The following is a 21,370-nucleotide window of genomic DNA, read 5'->3' as shown; positions in this document are numbered from 1 at the left end:
GGGGGTGCCCAGCAAATGGAAGCCTCCTGCCCAGAGGGGCCTCACCAGACCTCCCAGACTCCTGGAGTGACTCAGCTCCCCAACTCTGGTCCTCTGCTGGCTCCCCTTAGTGAATGTGGTTGTTTGGGGTTGGGGTGAGCTGCCAGCAGGAGATGGACCCCACACAGCTTTCATTCAACTTCAGGCACTTCTCAGGTTTACTGGAGCCAAAGGCACAGGAAAGGTTTTCATAGCCCAGCCTGTGCATACTCCTTGCCACCTGAGATGCCCAAGTCCCTTAGACTGGCAACCCTATACCCCACACCCCCTGAGTCTGCACATGCCCTGTTTGCCTCCCATCCCACACTCAACGACCTCTCACACTGACCCTCTGTGGCATGTGATGCTCTTTCACGTCGTTCATTCATACACACATTCATTTGCCAGGTGTCAATTAAAGGTTCACTATATGGTATGCACTGTTCCAAATCGTGGGGATAAAGCAGTAATCCGACCCAACCTCTCCCCTTCAAGGAGCTGCTGACACTGTAGTGGGGAGAGATAGATACGTAAACAAAGCACAGAAGGAGACATGCTGAGGGAGTCTGGGAGAGGCATCCAAGCCTGTCTCCTCATCACAGCCTCACTCTCTTGGTAACAATCTTCCACCAGTTACATTTGCAGTCTCTCCCTCAAAACCTTTCAAACACAACCACACACACACACACACACACACACACACACATGCCTAGCAGGGGCTCAGAAGCCTGATGTCCTAAGATCCTGCCTTTAGCCTGCCTCTGCCTTAGTTTCTCCATCCAGAAAATGGGCACACTCCTGCTTCCTTTGCCCCAGGGATGTTGGAGGAAGTGAATGAATTAAGAGATGGGACTGGGTTTCATCAAAACAGGAAGTAGGGGAGGAAGCTCTTGTCTTGGATCAGCTCCCACTATCTGCCAAGTGATATGCTAAGCTAGGTGTTATATATGCATTATATCCTTTGACTTCCCGTAAGCCAAATGGGGGTTGGAATCCTTAGCTCCATTTTGCAGGTAAGGAAACAGAAGCTCAGGCAGATGGAATGACTTGTCTAAAGTCATGTAGCAGGGTAGCTGGCTGGCTACATGATACAACTCTACAGATCAAGAGTTGCATGCTCAGTTGAGTATGCAATTCTTGATCTCAGGGTCATGAGTTCAAGCCCCATTAGAGCTTACTTAAAAAAATAATAAAAAAAATAAAGTCACAAAGCAAGTGAACAACAGAACTGAGACTTGAACATTGATCTTCTGGGACAAAGAGAGAGATCTCAGGGTGACTCTCCACAGAGCTGGGACTTTTGATGCTACTGAATCAGCCTGCTTTCTGCCCCCATTCTTAACTTCAGCCCTGGAAGATACAGATTCACCTGAAGGTGAGTTTGAGAGGGAGCTGGGGCTGGGGACTGATCTCCCTGTCCATTTGGCTAATACTGATGGGACACGTACGAAGTACCAGGCCCTAGGCAGGGGTTTGCAGACTCTGGGCTCCTGAAGTGCAAGGCTAGGCCAGGAGGGACTCCTGAGGCCAGGCCCTGCCCCCCACCTGCCTGGGAGCAGAGTTGGGGGGAGGGGGCAGACGTTGCCTGGTGCCGACCATGTTGCTCTTGGATGGTAGCCGGACCCAGGGAACACTGGGGCTCTTGTGCGTAAGAGCTGCCCTGAGCCCCTGCCCAGGCCCCATTCCAGCCCAGGCCTGGCCCAAGCCCTGGCCCCTGAGCCAGTCCTGTGCTTTCTTGTCTTCTTTCCTTTATTTCTTTCCTTTAAAATGAGGTTTATTTTGAGAAAGTTTTAAAATATAGAAAAAATGCACAGGGTTATATCATATACTTGCTACTCAGAATTGACAATTGTTATTACTTTACCATTTTTTCCAACCCTTTTTCACCCTGGCTTCTCCCACAGACTCCAGGGAGGTCTGGCTTGGCTTGTCAGAATGGAGGTGACACTGACAGCAACTGAGTGGTGAGAGGTTGGGTGTTAGAGCCAGACTGATGCAGGTTTGAATCCTGAAAGCTTGTGACCTTTGACAAGTCACTTAATATTAAACCTCAGTTTCATTTTCTGTAAAATGGGAATAGTAACTTTTCTGTGAGGACTCAATGTAGTGATGTATTAAGCCTTATGCCAATGCCTGGCACATAGCCCATGCTCAGTAAAAAGTGGCCAATATTCATATTAGTGGCTATGGGTCTAGGTAGGACCTACCCAAATGTATGGGTAACCTACTTTTGTGACCAAGAGAGAGGGACTATTAGGGTCACCCCTCCTCCAGCCCTTATATCTCCCCATTCCCCACTCTTTCAGCACATCTATGTCCAATTTCTATGGGAGACAACAAAACCAGGAATTGCAAGCTGCCCGGAACATTATGGTAGAGGCAGGGAACCTGGCGCTGATGTTGGCAGCCTTAGAGAGCTCTTGGGGAGGTCCCTCGGATGAAGCCAGATAGAGGGGAATGGGCTAGGAGGAAGCTGAGGCTCTTTCTGGGATATTCTGGTGCTTCCCAGAGTCTCAGCAGCACCCTTGGCCCCCTTGTCAGTTGGTCCCAGACACTGTGGATCCATGTCTTGGGAGGCTTTCAGGGTTTGCCAGACTCAGCTCTCTCTAGACTTGGGCCTACAAACGTCATACCTACTGGGGCTTGACAGGCACATATTTTTGGAGGAGAGAAAGGGCCAGGACAGCTGTGACAGCCAGGCAGAAGCTGGGCATGCAGGGTTAGAGGGTTGATAGTCTGAAAGGAATCAGGAAAGAAGCCTCAGAGGGGCCCTCAACCTCCTCCACCTTGCCTGATGTCCACCTGGACCATGTAGGATTTTGTTTGGGCATAAAACAAAACAAAACAAAACAAAACAAAACAAAACAAAAAACAGAAAACCTAAATGTCAAGGGCTTAAACAAAACAGGTTAATTCATCCCTATTAGTCCCAGGTCTCCCAAGTCTGGAGATGGGTGAAGGCTGGTCTGAAATCAGGGTTGAGGTCTCTTAAATTCTCTACACCTTCCCCTAATGGTGGCAAGATGGTGGCTTCAGCTCCTGCCATCACATCTGTGTTTACACAGAGTTAAAAAGAAGCCACAAAGAGTTGAATCTATATCCAGCAACTTCTGATCTTATTTCTTTGGCCAGACTGTGACACATGGGCACCCCTAACTACAATGGAGGTCAGGAAGTTCTGCTAAAAAGAAGGGGTGACTGAGAATTGGGCAGGTAGCTCATAGTCTCTGTATCATCACTCTTCTCTTCAGCACCAAAATGACTTTTTTTCTCTTTCTTTCTTTCTTTCTTTCTTTCTTTCTTTCTTTCTTTCTGTGAGAGCACAAGTAAGTGAAGGGCAGAGAGAGAGAGGAGAAAGGGAGGGAGAGAGAGAATCCCATGAGGGGCAGAGAGGGGGAAGTGGGGAAGAGAGAGAGAGAGTGAGAGAAGCAGGGCTTGTGCTCACCTGAAGTGGGATTCAAGCTCACAGGATGCACTTATGAACTGTGAGATCATGACCTGAGCCAAAGTCAGATGCTTAACTGACTGAGCCACCTAGGTGCTCCTATTTTTTTTATTTATAGTTTTTTAAAACTTCTATCCCCTCCCTGATGGGGGCTTGAACTCATGATTCAGAGATCATGAGTTGCATACTCCACTGACTGAGCCAGCCAGGAACCCCAACAAAATGACTTTTTGAAAACACAGATTTAGGGGCACCTGAGTGGCTCAGTTGGTTAAGCGTCTGACTTTGGCTTGGGTCAAGATCGCATGATTCGTGAGTTCCAGCCCCACATCAGGCTCTGCCCTGATAGCTTGGAGCCTACTTCAGATCCTCTGTCTCCCTCTCTCTGCCACCCAACCTCCCTGCTCTGTGCACCAGCCCCCCAGCCCTGTGCACATTCTCTCAAAAATAAACATTAAAAAATAAAACACAGATTTAACCAACTTACTCCTCAGCTTTACTCTCTCCCTACCTCCCAGTGGCATCCCCAGCTCCTCAGCCTGGCCCTCAGTGTCCTTCAAGACTGGCCTCTACTGCTCTCTCCTGTCCTATCTCCCCTCTCACCAGAGATATGGGTTCTGTGTTCCAGCCGCACTGAACTCCAGGCAAGCCCTCACGAAGGTGTCTGGTTGGTTCACACACTTTGGTGCCTTTGCACTTGCTGCTCTTGTTGCTGGGAGTATCACTTCCTTGGTCCTACCTCCCCTCCTCTCTTCCCTCTGGCCATCACATCAGATGCCTGCCATTCAGCTTTCTGACTCCTCTCAGGACTTCCCTCTTCTCTGAGAACCTTCCTGACAACCTTGAACTGGACATTCAAACACACTTCCTCTCTCTGAAAACAGCTCTTCCATTTTCTTTGAAGTCCTAGACTTCCTCTACTCCCAGGCCAACCAGGATTTGGGTGGAGCCAACTTCTCCCTGGTTCCTGTGGTGGGCATGTGTCCCTGGACTTGGCTAATGAGAATATTCCATCCCCCAGGCTATTATTATTGGGTCAGGGATGAGGATGTGACCCAAGCAGGGCTAATGAGAGCCAGTCTGGGTCTTTTATTGGAACTAATGGGAAACTAACACTCTCAGAGATTACTGAGGCATGAATATGGAAGCCTAGAACTTCTTGAGAGAGGCTGCTTATGAATGAGGCCAACACAGGAAACAAGAAGGCCAAGAGATGGAACATGCCTGGATTTAGCTATGTCTAAAGGCAAAAATTACTACTTTGTCTCATTAATGTGAGACAAATAATTTTTCTTAAGCTAATTTGCCTTTTTCTTTTTTTTTACTCTTTATAAATGAAAGGCCCCCTCCCCAGTAGAAATGACTCCTCTCCCATGGAGCACCTGGGTGGCTCAGTCAAGTTAAGCATCTGACTTTGGCTCAGCTCATGATCTTACAGTGAGTTGGAGTCCCACATTGGGCTCTATGCTGACAGCTCAGAGCCTGGAGCATGGAGCCTGGAGCCTGCTTCGGATTCTGTGTCTCCATCTCTCTCTGCCCCTCCTCTGTTCACCCTCTGTCTGTCTCTCTCTGAAGTAAACATTAAAAAAAAATTATAAAAAAAGCAAAAGAAATGACTCCTCCCTCCATTGTGTCTCCACTATCCTCTGTTGGCTCCCACACCATCCCATTCACCTGTTCACATGTCAGTGAATTCATCATGTCATTGCTCCTATTACTTTAAAATCTTTTTTTTTTAATGTTTGTTATTTTTGAGAGGTGGGGGGGAGGAGGGGCAGAGAGGGAAGGGGAAAGAGGATCCGAAGGGGGCCCTGCACTGACAGCAGTGAGCTGGATGTGGGGCTTGAACTCACAAACTGTGAGATCACGACCTGAGCCAAAGTCGGTTGCTCAACAGACTGAGCCACTCAGGTGCCTGTTTAAAATCTTTCAACAGCTTCCTGTTGCTTTTAGGACCTGTATTAGTTATCTGTTGCTGCATAACAAATTACCCCAAAACTTAAGGCTTTAGGTAACAAATATTTGGCTGGCTGTTGGCAGGAGACTTCCATTTCTCTCCACACAAGCCTCTCCACAAGGCTGCATGAACATCTTCATGACATGTCAGCTGGTTTCCCTCAGAGCCAGTGAGTCAAGACAAAAAGACTAACACTGCAATGTCTTTTATAACTTACACACAGAAGTCACACTTCATCATTTCTGCTTTTATTATTTTTTTAAATTTAAGTAGGCTTCACGCCCAGTGTGGAGCCCAATGCAGGGCTTGAACTCATGACCCTGAGATCAAGACCTGAGCTGAGATCAAGAGTTGGTTGCTTAACTGACTGAGCCACTCAGGTGCCCCTCATTTCTGCTTTCTTCTATTTGTCTGAAGTGAGTCACTAATTATAGTTCCCTAGGAGTAGGTGGTGTAGTAGGGGGAGAGAGATTAAACTTGACCTTTTGAGGAGAGGAATATAAGAAATTTGTAGACATATTTTAGAACAACCACAAGGCCATCATACCCTGGCCTAGAACAACCTGTAGAGGGATATGAACCCTTTTGTTTGTTTGTTCATGTTTGTCATATGAACCCTTTTCTGGGTTTGGGGAATATCCCCATTGCATGTGGCAGCATTCACCTTTCACAATAGAAGCTGAAAATGTTAGCTATTCCCCCAGTTTCTCTTCCAGCTGAGGCCTAAGTTCTGCAAATTCATAACATCCATTGCAGAGAGCCAGTGATGCCCAGGTATAGGGCTTGGAAGGCCCAAGAGGAATGTTCTCTGGTGGGGGCTGTGGTAACAAGACTGAGCTCTTGGGCACAGGGCAGTGATTTCTTGATCAGTATCTGGATTGGCTGCGCTAGTGGCACAGGCAGCAGAGTCCAGCATTTTAGTGTTGGTAGAGATAATGGTGTCCTTCCTCCATGGTCCTGTCCTTCCATTCTGTGATGTGACACAGGCAGGATGCTGGTCTTACAGCCCACGCCTTATTCTTTAGTGTTTTTGGTAGTTCTGTGAACTTAAACTTGCTAGAGTTTGTTTCTTTTGCTTTCAGCTGAAAATCTTGATACACCCTGAGGGACCTGGCTTCCCCAGTCTTTCTTATCTGGTGACATATTCTCCCTCTTTCAAGGTGCTAGGCATCATCTTGCCGTAGGGCCTTAGCAGATGCTGTTCCCTCTACCTGGAACATCCTCTCCCCACCTCTCTCTACTTACCCATAGACTAATTCCTATTCAGCCTTCAAGTTTCAGCTTGCATGTCACCTGCCCTGCCCTGCCACCAGCTTAGGCTCAGTCCTTCTATTTTATGCTTCGTCTACATTGGCATTTTCCTTTGCAGCATTTTATCACAGTTGGAATGAGGTCCTCTATGACATGAAACTGTGTCTCATTCCAGGGTTCTAGCATACAGTGGGGGCTAAGGAAAAATAAATTTCCCTTCCCATCTCTCTAGGGACCTCTGTCCTATCTTAATAGCCCTCTGCCAGGCACTGCTCAGCCTCTATTAAATTTCCTGACTTTCAAGGAATATTTTCATTCAGGTGCAAGTAAGATATCCCAACTCAAATGGACTTACAAAAAATAGTGAGCTTATTGACTTAAGCAATTTAAAAATGTTGGTTTATTCATTTTGAGAGAGAGCGAGCATGAGCGGGGGAGGGGCAGAGAGCAAGCAAGAAAGAGAAAATCCCAAGCAGGCTCCGTGCTGTCAGCGCAGAGCCCTATGTGGGGCTTGAATTCATGAATCGTGAGAGCATGACCTGAACTGATATCAAGAGTTGGACGCTTAACCAACTGGGTCAACCAGGTGCCCCTGGCTTATGCAATTTTAAAGTCCAGAAGTGGATCAGGCTTTAGGAACAGCTAGACCAAGACTCTCTCTTTTTCTTTCTTTCCTCTGGCTCCATTCTGTGGCAGGTGCTTCCCAAGAAGTAACAAAGAAGGCTAACCAACAGCTCTGAGCTCAAAACCTTCCCATTTAGCAACTCTTTCCCAATTGTTCAGCAGAAGCCAGGGGCGGGTAGAGGTCATCTCGAGCCAGACCACATCAGCTGAGGGTGGGATTCCTCAAGGAAGAAGAAAGGTAAATAGATACCAGGAGACCAAAACAAGGTATGGTTACTAGGTGTGATTCTAGAAGCCTTTCTGCAAAATAAACCATTCCCACACATAGTGATTTGAAACATTTACTATTTGTCAAAATTCTGTGGATTAGGTGGGCTCAGCTTGGCAGTTCTCTGGCTCTTCTGAGGTTGTTCTGGTTCTTCTGAGGTTGTTTATGCTGGTGGCATATATATCTTCTTAGGTTAAGTGGAGGTCACTGGGTTGATGAAGAAGCTGAAACATGTATTAGTACTCCTGGGGTGGGGGGAAACAGTACTCCTGGTTATGATAGAAATCCAACTTAAGTTGACTTAAAGAAAAAGAGTATTGACTGGTGACTAAAAAGTCCTGAGAGTATTAGCTTCAGGCCTCGTTAGATCCAGGTGTTCATCAGAAACCAGTCTCTTCCCAACTCTCAGCTGTTTTCTCCTGTGATGATTTAATTTTCACACAGATTGTCTTTATGTAGTGGCAAAGATGACTACTACTACTAACAGCTCCAGAATTATTCTGATTGCCCAGGCTTGGGTCACAAGTTCATCCCTGGAACTAGGGACTGGGGTCAGTCTCTCAGAACCACAGGATAGAAGAATGGAAGAGAGATGTTACCCAAGTTAAAGAGTGAAAGAAAGGCTGATGAGTAGGGCCAACATCAGGTGTCCTCCCAAGCAGCTGACTAAATTACAGTCTTCAAACAGTGTCCTCTGGAAGGAAATGTTCTGAGGGAAGGGCAAGATGGCCTTTGGAAGTAGAGGTGTGCTAACAAAGACTTGGGAACACGGGGGTCAAATCCCTCCATGATTACTTCTTGGTTGTGTAAGCTCTGCAAGGTTTTACCTCTGAATTTCTGCTGTGAAATCAAGCCTTTTTCAGGTTGTCTTGAGGGCTAAATGAAATATCAAATACAGGAGCTCAGAAGTCATCCTATTCTCTTCAGTATTCAAATAGTAAGGTCCTGGCGCAGGTCTACTTTGCCCAGTAAAAAAAAAAAAAAAAAAAAAAAAAAGGAGCGTTCTCCACCTAGTGGCCATCAGGGTCACCGCGCTGTAGCATTGACCCATTTACAGAACCCTCTAAGGTTTCTTGTGAGCCCTTGGACACATGAAGCAGAATTTGTGGACAGTGAGCCTGCGAGAGCCAGAACAGGGATATGCCTGCCCTTTCTGTAATGTGGACTTGCATGGGGCAGAGTAGGTGAGGTTGTTAGGTGGACAGATGGTCAGAAGGAGAAACTGTTTTTTCCTATTCTATTTGACACTAATGACGGCTGATCAGAAGGTCTGGATAGGGATGGGAACAGCTCATCTGGTAGAGGCTTTGGTGAAGGGTTTCTTTGTTACCTGCTTTGGGAAGAACCCCTAGCTGCCCATCACTGCCTCTGTAGTACTTGGGCTCAAACTGTGATTTCTTACAACTTCTGAGCCAGACAGAAAATAGGAGGCTTCAGGTCACATGAAGCTGGTGGCAGGGTGCAAGACCAACACCCAAGAACCCTGAATCCCAGAGTAGTGTCCCCTGTGACACACTTCATGGCTGCTGTATGTCTACATACATAGCTCTATGTCTGCACTTACGGGTTATTACATCCCAACACCTGCTTTTCATCCAGCTCAGGGCTAAGAGCTTTACATGCATAATTCTCCTCAGGTGTCATTGGCTGCAGAACCTGAGGTGCCCCTGAGGTTCCTGGGATAAGATGAGGTTCCCTAGCAGTGAAAGGTGGCTTCTTGCTGGAGCCCAGGGAAGAACCACCTCTGGCCAGCATGTTGCCCCCCTCCTCTCATCAGATTGAATTAGGTTTCTGGCATTTCATAACTCATTGAGACTTAATACAGGACTCTGTGCCAGATGCCATCTGCCTCCAGACTCACCTCCCCAGGAAGACCCAGAGATTACTTCAGGCCAGTAATAGAAGGAGCGGCAGTCATCATTTACATAGTATCTACCATATGTCAGGTACTGTAATTATTTCATATGTATCCATTCTTTTCATTCCCACAATAACCCATACGGTAGGTACTAGTGTTTCACCCTTAAGTACAGGTTAGCTCATCAAGATCACACAGCCCCACAGAGCTAAGATCTGAACTGCAGCTGCCTGGTTCCAGAGCCTGGTTTTTTTTGCTGTACACTAGACTGCCTCTCCCGCCATGAGACATTCCTTAGCCACCAGAGCCATGAGCAGGAGCTCCCTCTGATGTTTACCTGCTGGCTTGTGTATTGTGGGTCCTGGGCACTGACATCAGAGACCATTCCAGGCTAGAGAAATTCAAACCTGATCTCAGGAATGCTTAGAGTAAGAGGAGCTCTGATATGAAGTCAATACGAACCCTTGGGTTCAAATTCCCATGTGCCACCAGAATGTCAAAAATTAGAAAGACTGACAATACCAAATGCTGGTAAGTTGGTAGAACCACTGTGGAAAACCATTTGGTAGTATCTAGACAAATTAAACATACATCTATCCTATAATGCAGTGATTCTACTCCTGGATATATGTGTGCACATGCACACCAAATGACACATACAAAATTTTTCAGAAGAGCTTTATTTATAATAGTTCAAAACTAGAAATAACCCAATTGTCCATCAACAGAATGGCTAAATTGTGGTGTATTCATATAACGGACTACTACTACAGAGCATGAAAAAAAAAAAAAAACTTCTGACACACATACACACACAAACGGATGAATCTCACAGACATAATATTGAGCAAAAGAGGATGTGATTCCATTTTTATAGAATTCAAGAGCAAGCAAAACTAATTTAGGGGGATAGAGGTGAAAATAGTGTTTACTTCTGGGAGATAATAACTAGGAAGGGAAACAAAGGAAACTTCTGGGGAGCTCGCAATGTTCTGTATCTTGATCTGGAGGGTGACCACCCAGATGTACACATACATGTAAGGATTCATCAAACTGTGCTCTAAAAACTGGAGCACGTTACTAAATATATCTCAAAAAGTTAGGGAAAAAGTGGTATTTCAAATACAGACAACTTCTGGGTATGGCTGACAAGCTATTTTTGCCTACCCACATCCATTCTTCTCCCTTAGTCTGAAAGGAGCCCCACACTTTCCTCTTTTCTGTTTCAGTCAATGTGTTTTAGGTGTAGCTCACTCTTTCTCAGTCCCCAAATCAGGGGCCTAGTCACAGTGATTGGTTTAATAACTGGAACAGGGCCAAGCTGGTTAATGAATGAATCCCAGAATTTTTTTGGTGGAACTAGTAGGAAAAGATGATCTTTCCAATGTAGTTGCCTCTCCATCAGGAGATAAGCCTGGAGCTGCCAGTGGCCATCTTGCTACCTTCTGGAGAGAGTTGGCCTGAGAAAGAGGCCACACAGAGGAAAGCAGAGTGAGATTAAATCCTTCCTGATGACAGTGTGTCAGAACCTGGATCTAGCCATCCCTGTACTGAAATTTTTCATTAGGTGAATCAATAAATTTCCTTTTTTAGCTAACCACTTTGATTTCAGTATATTTTAATGTTTATTTTTGAGAGAGAGACAGACAGAGTACGAGCAGGGGAGGGGCAGAAAGAGAGGGAGACACAGAATCCGAAGCAGGCTCCAGGTTCTGCGCTGTCAGCACAGAGCTGGACTCGGGGCTCGAACTCACGAACTGTGAGATCATGACCTAAGCCAAAGTCGGACACTTAGCCAACTGAGCCACTCAGGCATCCCATCAGTTTCTTACAGTTATAAACTGGAGTCTAATAAACTGGGAATCTTGGGTAAAATTATGAGAAATATGGGGGAGCTTGGAATAAAAAATAACCACTGACCCTTGTCCAATCTGTTTTGTGGCTGCTTGCTCTAGGAGCCCATGGCCCTGCCAGATGGTAGGTGAGGCAGGCCCAGGGGTTATATCAGAAGGATTCTGGTCCTTTTTGGAAAGGGTTCTGGACGAGGAATCTAGAGAACTGGATTCTACTCTCCATTTTGTTGCTTCTTAGTGCCAGGACCTTGGATAACATAGTACATCACTTTGACCCTTTTCTATAAAATGGAGTATCATTACCTAGCTCAAAAGGCTGTTATGCAGATCAAATGCAAGTTTCCCAACTTCTCCAGCTTTTTCATACCCTGAGGTGAGTTAAGACCTTTATCCTGGGCATTCTTGCTGGGCTCTGTAGGACCCTCTGACCATTGCCATAATGATCTTTAACAAGTATGTGAGCTTCCCAAGAGCAAGAAAGTGTTCATCCCTGTGCCCTCTTGCCGAAAGGGCTGGGCACGCGGCTAACAGGGACTCCTGAATCCAGACTAAGGTCTTGCAGGCCAAGGTTCATGATACAGCAGCCCACCCACCCTTCTGCCCTTCATTTCCTTGAGTGATAAATGAGGCTGATTCGGACATCCTGGATAAATTAGAAGGATTGCAGTGAAATTGCTGAGACAGTCTGGGCTTTGGAAGCTGAGAGCTGAGAACCCACCATGAGGGCCACGTAGGGCCTTTCCCAGCTGGTCAAGAGCAGGTACCCAAGAAAGGCTTGCTGAGTGAAGAATGGGAGCTGAGGCTGCCTGGGAACCTTCCTCAGGTCTGGCTGTCTGAAACTAAGGTTGGACAAAAGGCTCCTGAGGCCATCACACTCACTCCTTCCCTAGCTCATTTCTGGGTCATAGAAAAGCTTCCTGCAAGAATCTCTAGGCCTCTAAGTCCATGGAACAAACCTAGTGCTGAGTAAGAGCTGTGAGGGAAAAGGCCATCTTTCCTCATACTCATTCATTCATTCATTCAACAAACACTTCATGAGACACCACTCCACATTACAGAAGTGGAGATGAAAAAAGGTTAGGTCTCTGTCCTGAAGGCATTAGCCTGGAGAGAGCCAGACTGGACACAACCTCCATTTTGGCTTCCTTATCTATCTCTTATCCTGCTCCCCTGCATTCCTTCTCCACCTAACAGCCAGAATGATCCTCTCAAACAAAGTAGATTCTCATCTTAAACCTTCTAACGACCTCCATGAGACCCTCTGTGACAGGGGGAGATGGATAAGTGGATGACGTTGTATTAAGTTTAGGGCACCTGGGAAGTCTCCCACAGGTTGCCAAATAATTAAAAGTTTATCTTTGTCCCACCTTCTTAGATCAGTATTTAGAGCCCTGGGAGTATGAGAGGGTTGAGGGTGAGGGGTCAAGACACACATACTAGATCCAACGGTAATATGGCCCCAAATCCCAGGTTTGTTAAGTTGCAGTCTGGCTCATGGGAGAAATTCTTTATTTAGATGCTTCAGTGACCAAGAGACAGAGCATAAGCACGCGCACACACACACCCATACACAATACATAAAGGCATTTCACAGGCAAAGGGATAGGCAATGGGGCGGGGGGGGGGGGGGGGGAAGAGGCCACGAGAGCAGCTAGGGGCTTCTTTGACTCAATGAAGGGGGGCCTATGATGGTGACACTCCTTGGAATTTCCGCTTGAAAGCTACAAGGAAATATCCACTCCCAGTGAAATCCCAGGCCGTAAAACACAGCAGAGTTGGAGATATCTAGGTTTGGGGCCTGGGGAACACCTGTTTCCTCACTGCAGAAACCTGCACTGGCTCTCCTTTCTTTCCCTGGTACCCAGGAATCTCCTGGTGGATAATGGAAGAGGGCTAGCACCACAGCAACCTGGACAGGTGGTCTCCTACATGAGGAGGAGAGGGCTAGTAGAGCCAAGGAGCAGCAATGGACCTTTGAGCTGGCTGGCATGAGATAGTTCACCTTTTAAGGGCACAGAATCATCAAGAAAACTTGCATGTGGGGGCTTTCCCACATGACCCTGGGTCAGAGCACCTCTCTGATGGGGGAGGGGAAAAGGCCCCCCCCTTAGAGCTTTCATAATCCCACTGGATACCGAGGCCTCCTCCAGCTCTAGCTTTTCCCCAGCTGATGCATATCCTTAGCACCATTCAGGAACTGTGGAGAAGAGGCAGAAGGACAGCACTGCTCTGCCAGGACTGTGTCATTGCTCCAGGAGGAGACTTCACAGTGGGCAGAAAACTGTGTAACTGGCCAGCATCTGGTCTCAGGCTCAGGAAAGCCTGCACTTTTTGGGGAAAGGGAGTGTGTCATGTCAGCTCCAAGCTCCCATAGGGCAGCCACTTCCATCTGCCCTTTCCTACCTAGGCAGAACTCTGGTGTGAAAGCTCCAGGTTTCACTGGAGCTGCCTGGAGCCCAGGGACAGCTCAGTTCTTTAGCCGCAGAGACTGGTTCAAAAATGGCCTGCAAAGGAAAGACAGGCCTGGGGCTCATGACATATGGCCCAAAGAGGCTGGGGAAGGGGAAAGGCCATCCTCCAAACTACTATTCTGTGAGGCCCCAAGTCCTTTCAAGATCCACCCCCTTCCCTTGTCCTGACCTAGAGGGCCCATTCCAAAGGGGAAGAGCACGGGTGGATTAGCCTGGACCAATCAGAGGCTATCTGTGGCCCACTCCTGCCTAAGGCCTATGTGTTCTCCAGGTATAAGAAAGGAGGAAGAGGGAGCCAAGGGCTGACCATGGTCACGGGAAGCTGGCTCACGGCTGGTTCAACCTGGGGTGCTGGACAGAAACACCTCTAGTCTTCCAAGGTGGCTGAGTCTTTCTGAATGGGCTGCCTTTGCATTGGAATCTGGCCCAGGGGTGATGCCATTGTTTTTGGTGACCTGTAGTTTGAGAAGGAATAAACACACAGGGTCAGTTTGTGGTGGTTATGATGGTGCTCCAGGTAATTTTCTAAAGATAGTACAGCTCTTCCAGGGCCTTGGAGTAATAAGGTGACCAGGTCTCCTTTACTGAGGGTCACTGCATGCTAGGCACAATGCTGGGTGCTTTGCTTCTAGCATCCTATTTCATCTTCATGGCAATTCTACAAGGCGGGGATAGTACCCGTTTTGTATATAAGGAAACTAAAGTTCAGAAAGTCTAAGTCACCTGACCCTAGTAGGCTTTTTATTGTTGTTTTCTGTTTTTTTTTTTTTTTTAATTTTTAAAATTAAATAATTATGTTGTTGTTGTTGTTGTTGTTGTTGTTGTTGACCATCCTTCCACCCTTAAGCTTTTTAAAAGTGTGTAGGTTCAGGACAGCAGCCCACATCTCTCCACTACCAAACTATTTATTCTGCCTATAGGGCCCTATATGACCTGGATAGTACAGACTGATCATTCTTTCCCTCACACTGAGTCAAAAGTGGCTCTCCAGTCACTCTATCCCACTTTCTGCGTACCTAGTAATAACTGATATTGTCTTATTTGTTTATGGATTTGTTTAGGATCTGCTTCTACCACTAGATGGGGATCCAAAAAATCAGGGAACAGCATTGATCCTGGTTCCTACTGTAGCCCTAGTGCTCCATATAGGACCTGGCACATAGTAGGTACTCAATAAATATTTGTTGAATGAATGAAAGCTTACCTCTAATAGTTCCCTTTTCTGGTACCAGCATTTCACATACTTTAACTCTCAGGTCATCCCATAAGGTGAGGATAACGAGCCATATGCAATGGCAGAGCAAAATAAATGTACTTTGGAATCAAAAGGTTTGAATTCTAGGTCTAACTCCAAGTAACTAAGTGGCTTGGGCAAGTCACTTAACCTACCTGACATTGGGTTTCCTCAGGTCGTAAAGGGGTATGTGTATGTGTGTCTTAATTCAGAGCTGCTACTGTGAATTAGATGAAATTAACTTAGGTGTTCAACAAATAGTAGCTATAATCTTACAGAAGAGGAAGTGGAGGCTCAGAGAAGTTTACTGACTCACCCAAAGTCACATAGCTGAAAATATAGAAAGAAAAGAGTAAATACTAGCATTTTCAAGACTGGGTACCCCCAGGGTAGGGCTCTGGTTGTCTCCAGGTTGTATGCTGAAACTGCCACCAGTCAAGCTGCAAGGGAGATGTGCTGAAATGGGAGTGAGCCCCAGGCTGGACTGTGCAGGCTTGTCTCAAGTCCATATCTAAAAGAAGCCTCAAAAGTCCTCAGATCTGCTGCAATGTGGGAGGGGAAACTTCAGTCAGAGTGGAGAGGACCAAGGACATTTTGACTAATATTTTGTGTTTCCACCACCTTTAGTTAATTCAGCTCTGTGAACAATGCAGAACCTACCATTTAAGTCAAAGAAATCAGTTTAGTAGACTTGGTTGCCTGAAACTCAATTTCCTTATCTGTAAAATGAGTATATTCTCATCTCAGAAAGTTATGTTGTAGCACACTGTCCACACTACCCAGTTCCCTTCTGAGAGGAAGAGACAACTGCATAAGCCCTCCCCTTACCAGGCCCTAGCCTCCTCATATCACATGGTGCCATAACCTCCTTGTTAGCATGATGCCCTAGAAAAGCATGCTGTGAGCCAGACAAGACTCAGTTTGAATTATAGGCTCTGTCTCATAGTATCACTTGAATGGTGGTTGCCTCTGTCTATAATAATAATACCTTCTTCCTAGGGTTGTTGTGTGGATTACCTGAGAGGATTTGCTTGGCATATGCCCTGCAACAGAACAGGGGGTTCAAAGAGTGTTAGTCATTTTCAAGGTTATCATGAACAGATGACTGTGTTTACCTCTTCCCTTCAAAGCACTTATCAGAATTTGTAATTATTGGTTGTTTACTCGTTTATTGTTTGTCTCCTCCCATCAGAACGTAAGGTCACAAGAGCAGGGACGGGATCTGTTTTGGCCACCACCCAGAGGGTGTTCAATAAATACTTGACCAATGAATGAACAAATCTGGTCATATTTGGTAATAACCTGGAGAGGGAGCTTTTGCCATAGAACTGATGGCAGCAGAGACTAGGTTCTTAGGCCAGTGACAGGCTTGAGGGAAGGGAAACTTCCCTAGTCAGACTGCTATAGGGCAGGAAATCTAAGTACTTTTAGGAGACCGCCAAGGAAAGTGTCTTAAGTTTCTCTACTCAAACCTTCAGTGGCAGGTCCAAAGGCTGCGGAGAAGCTGATGGGAGGAAAAACTTACAGAGGAGACACTTTTGTTAACTGATTGATTTTCTGTTGACTGAGAAAAGGCTGCCAGGATTCCATTTTAGCAAAGTAGTACCTGGCTTTGTTTTGATTTAGAAGCCTTGAGTTCTTGTAGCAGACCCTTGAATTTCAAAGGAAGATTACTCACTGGTTCTTGTGTTTGAAGCCGCTGACATGAGCTTGATACTGTTCTATGGAGTTCAGCACTATCTTACACGTCTTGCAGGGGTAACCCTTCCCAGCTGAAACACACATAAAAGTCAAGATACTTAGTTATCCAGGAACAAGGGACCTGGGGACTGCTGCTTTTGACAGTAAATGCCCTTCTGAGGATGGATGGTGGGGTGAGATTAGGTGGTTGGCCCTGATGAGAATCCCAGAGGCCTCAATGCTCAGGGGACACTGGCTGTGTGCCTATGTGCTTTATGGTGTTGGGAACCTCCTCACTCCCCTCTGTACCCCCAAGTCCCAGAATCGAACCTGGTCTACAGTAGCTGTCTGTTGAGTAAATAAAAGATTGACAGAACAAAGAGGTGACATTTGGTGTATCTTTTTACCTGGACTGTGCTAAGTGGCCTCATTAAGGATGCCCTTCACTGAGAGATCTCTGGGAAACTGCCACTCTCCCTAGGCTTGCAATAACAGTAATTAATGAGAATGCCTGCTATGAAAATTAATCTAGTCTTTCTACCTTGGGGCTCACAGACACTCTTACTACCAGGGCTGATCCAATGACAAAGTGGCCTTTGTCCACATGGCCAAGATATGGAGCTGGACTCCTGGCTCTGCCTTCATGTGATCTTGACTAAACCCCTTCCCCTTTCTGATCCTCAGCTTTTCTCAACTGTAAGTCAATTATACCATAACTTATAACCATAATACTTATAATAAAAACCAGTATCATTAACCAAGTACCTGATATAGGCCATGCACGCTATATAATTTTGCTTGGCCCTCATAATGATTTTCCTGGGAAAATCATTATCATTATTTTACAAAGGAAAATAAGGCAAAGTCACATGTCTAAGAACACAGTGTTAGTAAGTGGCAAACTCAGGCTTGGCTGACCACAAAGGCTGTACTTATTCTAGCATGACAGATGTTAGCTGTACAAGAAAGGCAGCTGTACACATGACTTCAAGAGCCCTCTGGTTCTGACACTCTTCTAACCATCTGCCACCCTAAAGTTTCACAGCTCTGGAGTGAGATCACCTAGGCTCAAATCCCAGCTCTATCATTTCTTACCTGTAGGACCACAGGCCAGTTACTTAACCTCTCTGAGATTTGGTTTCCTCATTTGTAAAAGTGGGGCTTCTCTGAGACTCAGGTTCCTTACCTATAAAATGAGGTTAATATTAGTATCAACCTCATAAAGTTACTGTAATGATTTAAATAAAAGCATTTGACACATAGTAAGTGCTCAACAAATGTGAGCTCTTATTACTAGTATTATTTCACTCTTATGGGCTCCATGCATCAGTCTGGCAAAGAGGTGGAGAGTATCTTTTAACCAGCCTTCTATGGCAGCTATAGCTGAGAACACCAATGATCTCCTCTACTCCAATTAGCTAGCTGATGTTCCTTTGTATCTTCAGGTATTTCCTGGAAGACACACCCCTTTAGAGCATTTAAGGGGAATATTACTGCAATCAGAATTCAGGTCCATTTTAGACATTTATGGCCAGCATTTGCAGAAGGCTTAATCTTAGACCCTCAGCTCTTCTCTTTCTAAACTCTCTAGGGGTTTCATTCATTCTGCTGACTTTCATTACCACCTAAAATATATGAAACCACTAATATTTAACAATTACTGACCTACCAAAATGGCAATATCTCTAACCCAGACCTCTCATTTGAGTTCTAGACCTATATATCCAACTGCCTACTTCGATATCTCATGGGCATCTTAACTCCAAGCTGACAAAACCTGGCTATCCACCTAATTGCTTAAGACTAAATTTGGTTATCATCTTCGACTATTCCCTCTCCTTCACCTCCCACATTTTTTTTTTTTTGGTAAAGATCTTATTTTTATGTCATCTCTACACCCAATGTAGGGCTTGAACTCACAATCCCGAGATCAAGAATTGCACGCTCTGAAGGCTGACCCAGCCAGGCCCCCCTCACCTCCCACATTTGATGGCCAAATCCAGACAATTCTTTTTTCTTTTTGAAGTTCATTGATTTGAGTGAGAGAGGGAGAGTGCGAGCAAGGGTGCAGAGAGAGAGAGGGGGAGAGAGAATCCCCAGCAGGCTCCACACTGACAGCACGGAGCTGGATGTAGGGCTCAATCTTACAAACTGTGACATCATGACCCGAGCTGAAATCAAGAGTTGGATGTTTAACTGAGCCACCCAGACGCCCCTAAATCCTGACAATTCCACTTCCTACATAGCTCTTGAATCCATCTACTTCTGTCTATCTCCTCCACTGCTACCTTACTTAGTCCAAGCTCCCATCCTCTCTAGTATGAATTACAATACCCTCATTGCTGGGGTCTCCCCACTCCTCTTCCTCCCTTTTCCAAACCATTCTCCACTTTGTAAGCAGAATGATCTAATAATGCTTAAATTGTCATTGGCTTCCCAATGCTTTTAGGTTAAAGGCCCAAATCCCTAACATGACCAACAATACCAGGACTGGATGCTCCGTCATCTCCCCAGGATCGTTTTGCCCCACATTATCCTCCTTTCACTCTGGGAAACCTTCACTGATCCCTGCTCCAATTTAAGTTGTCCCATTTGTTTCCTTTCCTTTTTTTTTTTTTTAAGATTTTATTTTTAAGTAATTTCTACACCTAACATGGGGCTTGAACTTACAACCCTGAGATCAAGAACTGTGTGCTCTGCCAACTGAGTCAGCCATGTGCCCCATTTGTTTCCTTTTCTAAAGCTTGTCACACTTGAAGTTATTTGCTCAATGCCTGTCTTTTCTACTAAACTCTAAGCTTCATGAGAACATGGACAACACCTGTCTTGTTTACTATCATATATACAATGCCTGACAAATATTAGGAAAGAACTTAGCAAATATTTCTTGACTATATATGATTTTTTGTTTTGAGAGAGAGTGCGCGCGAGTGAGTGCGTGCCTGAGCGGGGGAGGGGGGCAGAGGGAGAGAGGGAGAGAGGGAGAGAGGGAGAGAGAGAGAGAGGGAGAGAGGGAGAAAGGGAGAAAGGGAGAAAGGGAGAAAGGGAGAAAGGGAGAGGGAGAGAGAGAAAGGGAGAGAGAAAGAGAGAGAGAGAGAGAGAGAGAGAGAGAGAGAATCTTAAGCAGGCTCCATGCTCCAACACAGGGCTTGATCCCATGACCTTGGGATCATGACCTGAACTGAAATCAAGAGTTGGATACTGACTGAGCCACTCAGGCACTCTTTGACTATATATGAACTTAACAAAACCTGAAAACCTGTCCTAAGCATAGTTGAAGAGACTCGGGGGATCAGCATGGGGCAGAGAAAGCAGCCCTGTTCTATGTAGGAGGCAAGGCCCTAAGCAGGGAAAGAAAGTGATGGGGTAAAGCAGAGGAGGATTCCAGTAACCTGGGGGTGAGTGTTGAATGCTCTGACAGTTGGAAGGATTTGGCTGCCTGAATGATATGCAGGCTTTAGTTTTAGCATTCTTGGATAAATGAGAGAAATGCGAGCCAGGAATATAAAGCAAATTTCAAGTCTTTGATCTGCTTGGTAGACGCTGCATCTTCCCCTTGGGGAAGAGATCTGGACACTCTGGATCATCTCACATTTGACCCATACTTGTCATGAGACACTCTGACAGGAGCCCCATGGAAACTATTCTCTGGACCCACTATAGAATTTAACCCAAATTTCAATGTGGCTCAGGTGCTGCCTAGTGTGAGACCCAGGAAAAATCACCTCATCTTTCTGATCCTAATGACCTCATTTGTAAAATGGGGACAATCAAACTTGCACAGCAGAGCTGCTGTGAGGATTAAATCTGGCAATTACATGTGAGAGTACCTAGCCTAAGGTCTGGACTGTAACAGCCACAGGTAAGTATAGGATGACTGACTGACTGACTGAATGAACAAGCTTCAACAGAGGCCAGCAGGGAAAAGTTAAGCTGCTAACAAACCAAAACCTTTGCTAAGGTGGAATCCCTGTTAGCTGAAGTCACTGCCTGCATATCCTAGGTCAACATTCCACCTCTGTGGGTAAGAAGGGGGTCAAAATGAGTTCAATGCCTCTGATGTCCTATAGTTGGAAAGCCTCCTGCCAAGTACACTCAGAGCTGGAGGCAGGAGGAAGGAGTGTAAATTTTGGAGCCAGACAGAGCTAGAGACACATATTGATGTTCTCACTTATCAACATCAGGTCCTATCAGCTCTATGACCTTGAGCAAGTCACTCTGAGTCTCAACTTCTTTATCTGTAAAATGCGAAAATCATACCTATTTTTAGGAATGCTGTGGGAATTAAATTATAATGTATATATTAATATCAATAGGCGTGTGATGCCCCTGCCCCCTGCCTAGGTTTTCATGAAAAATTGTGGCTGATCTGTAAAGCAGTCAGATGCCTTAAGCAAGAAAAAAGCATCTAGGATACAGTTCTAGGATTAAGTTTGGTAATCAGCCTTAGGCAAAGGGAGGAGTAGATATAGGAAGGAGACTTTGGCTTGAGATAAAAGTATAGAATGGGGGAGTGCCTGGGTGGCTCAGTCGGTTAAGCATCTGACTTGCATCAGACTTCCGCTCAGGTCATGATCTCCCAGTTCGTGGGTTCAAGCCTCGCATTGGGCTCCATGCTGACAGTGCAGGGCCTGCTTGGGATTGTCTCTCTCCCTTTCTCTCTGCCCCTTTCCACTCACACTTTCTTTCTCTCAAAATAAATAAACTTAAA

The 21,370-nt window shown here is 45.8% G+C and overlaps 1 protein-coding gene across 6 annotated transcripts in view; it reads right to left on the bottom strand.

Moving 5' to 3' along the window:
* Positions 1-11,058: 11,058 nt before the first annotated feature.
* The window catches only part of ZNF346 (zinc finger protein 346), a 32,073-nt gene continuing 21,761 nt past the window's right edge, over positions 11,059-21,370 (bottom strand). For 5 of the 6 annotated variants that reach the window (XM_019450421.2, XM_019450423.2, XM_019450425.2 and 2 more), the window contains 2 exons: positions 16,658-16,751; positions 11,059-14,200 (listed from right to left, as the gene is read on the bottom strand). In XM_019450421.2, the coding sequence (XP_019305966.1) occupies positions 14,113-14,200; positions 16,658-16,751 (182 nt within the window). In that variant the 3' untranslated portion in view covers positions 11,059-14,112. Of the gene's footprint in view, positions 14,201-16,657; positions 16,752-17,754; positions 17,846-21,370 lie in introns of all 6 variants that reach the window. The other variant, XR_008423776.1, reaches the window with a different exon arrangement.

Source organism: Panthera pardus, unplaced genomic scaffold (genome assembly GCF_024362965.1).
Source record: "Panthera pardus isolate Hobbes unplaced genomic scaffold, ASM2436296v1 HiC_scaffold_2, whole genome shotgun sequence".
NCBI classification, from domain to species: domain Eukaryota; kingdom Metazoa; phylum Chordata; class Mammalia; order Carnivora; family Felidae; genus Panthera; species Panthera pardus.
The sequence above is the reverse complement of the archived record's forward strand: the minus strand, read 5'-3'. Positions and strand labels throughout refer to the sequence as shown.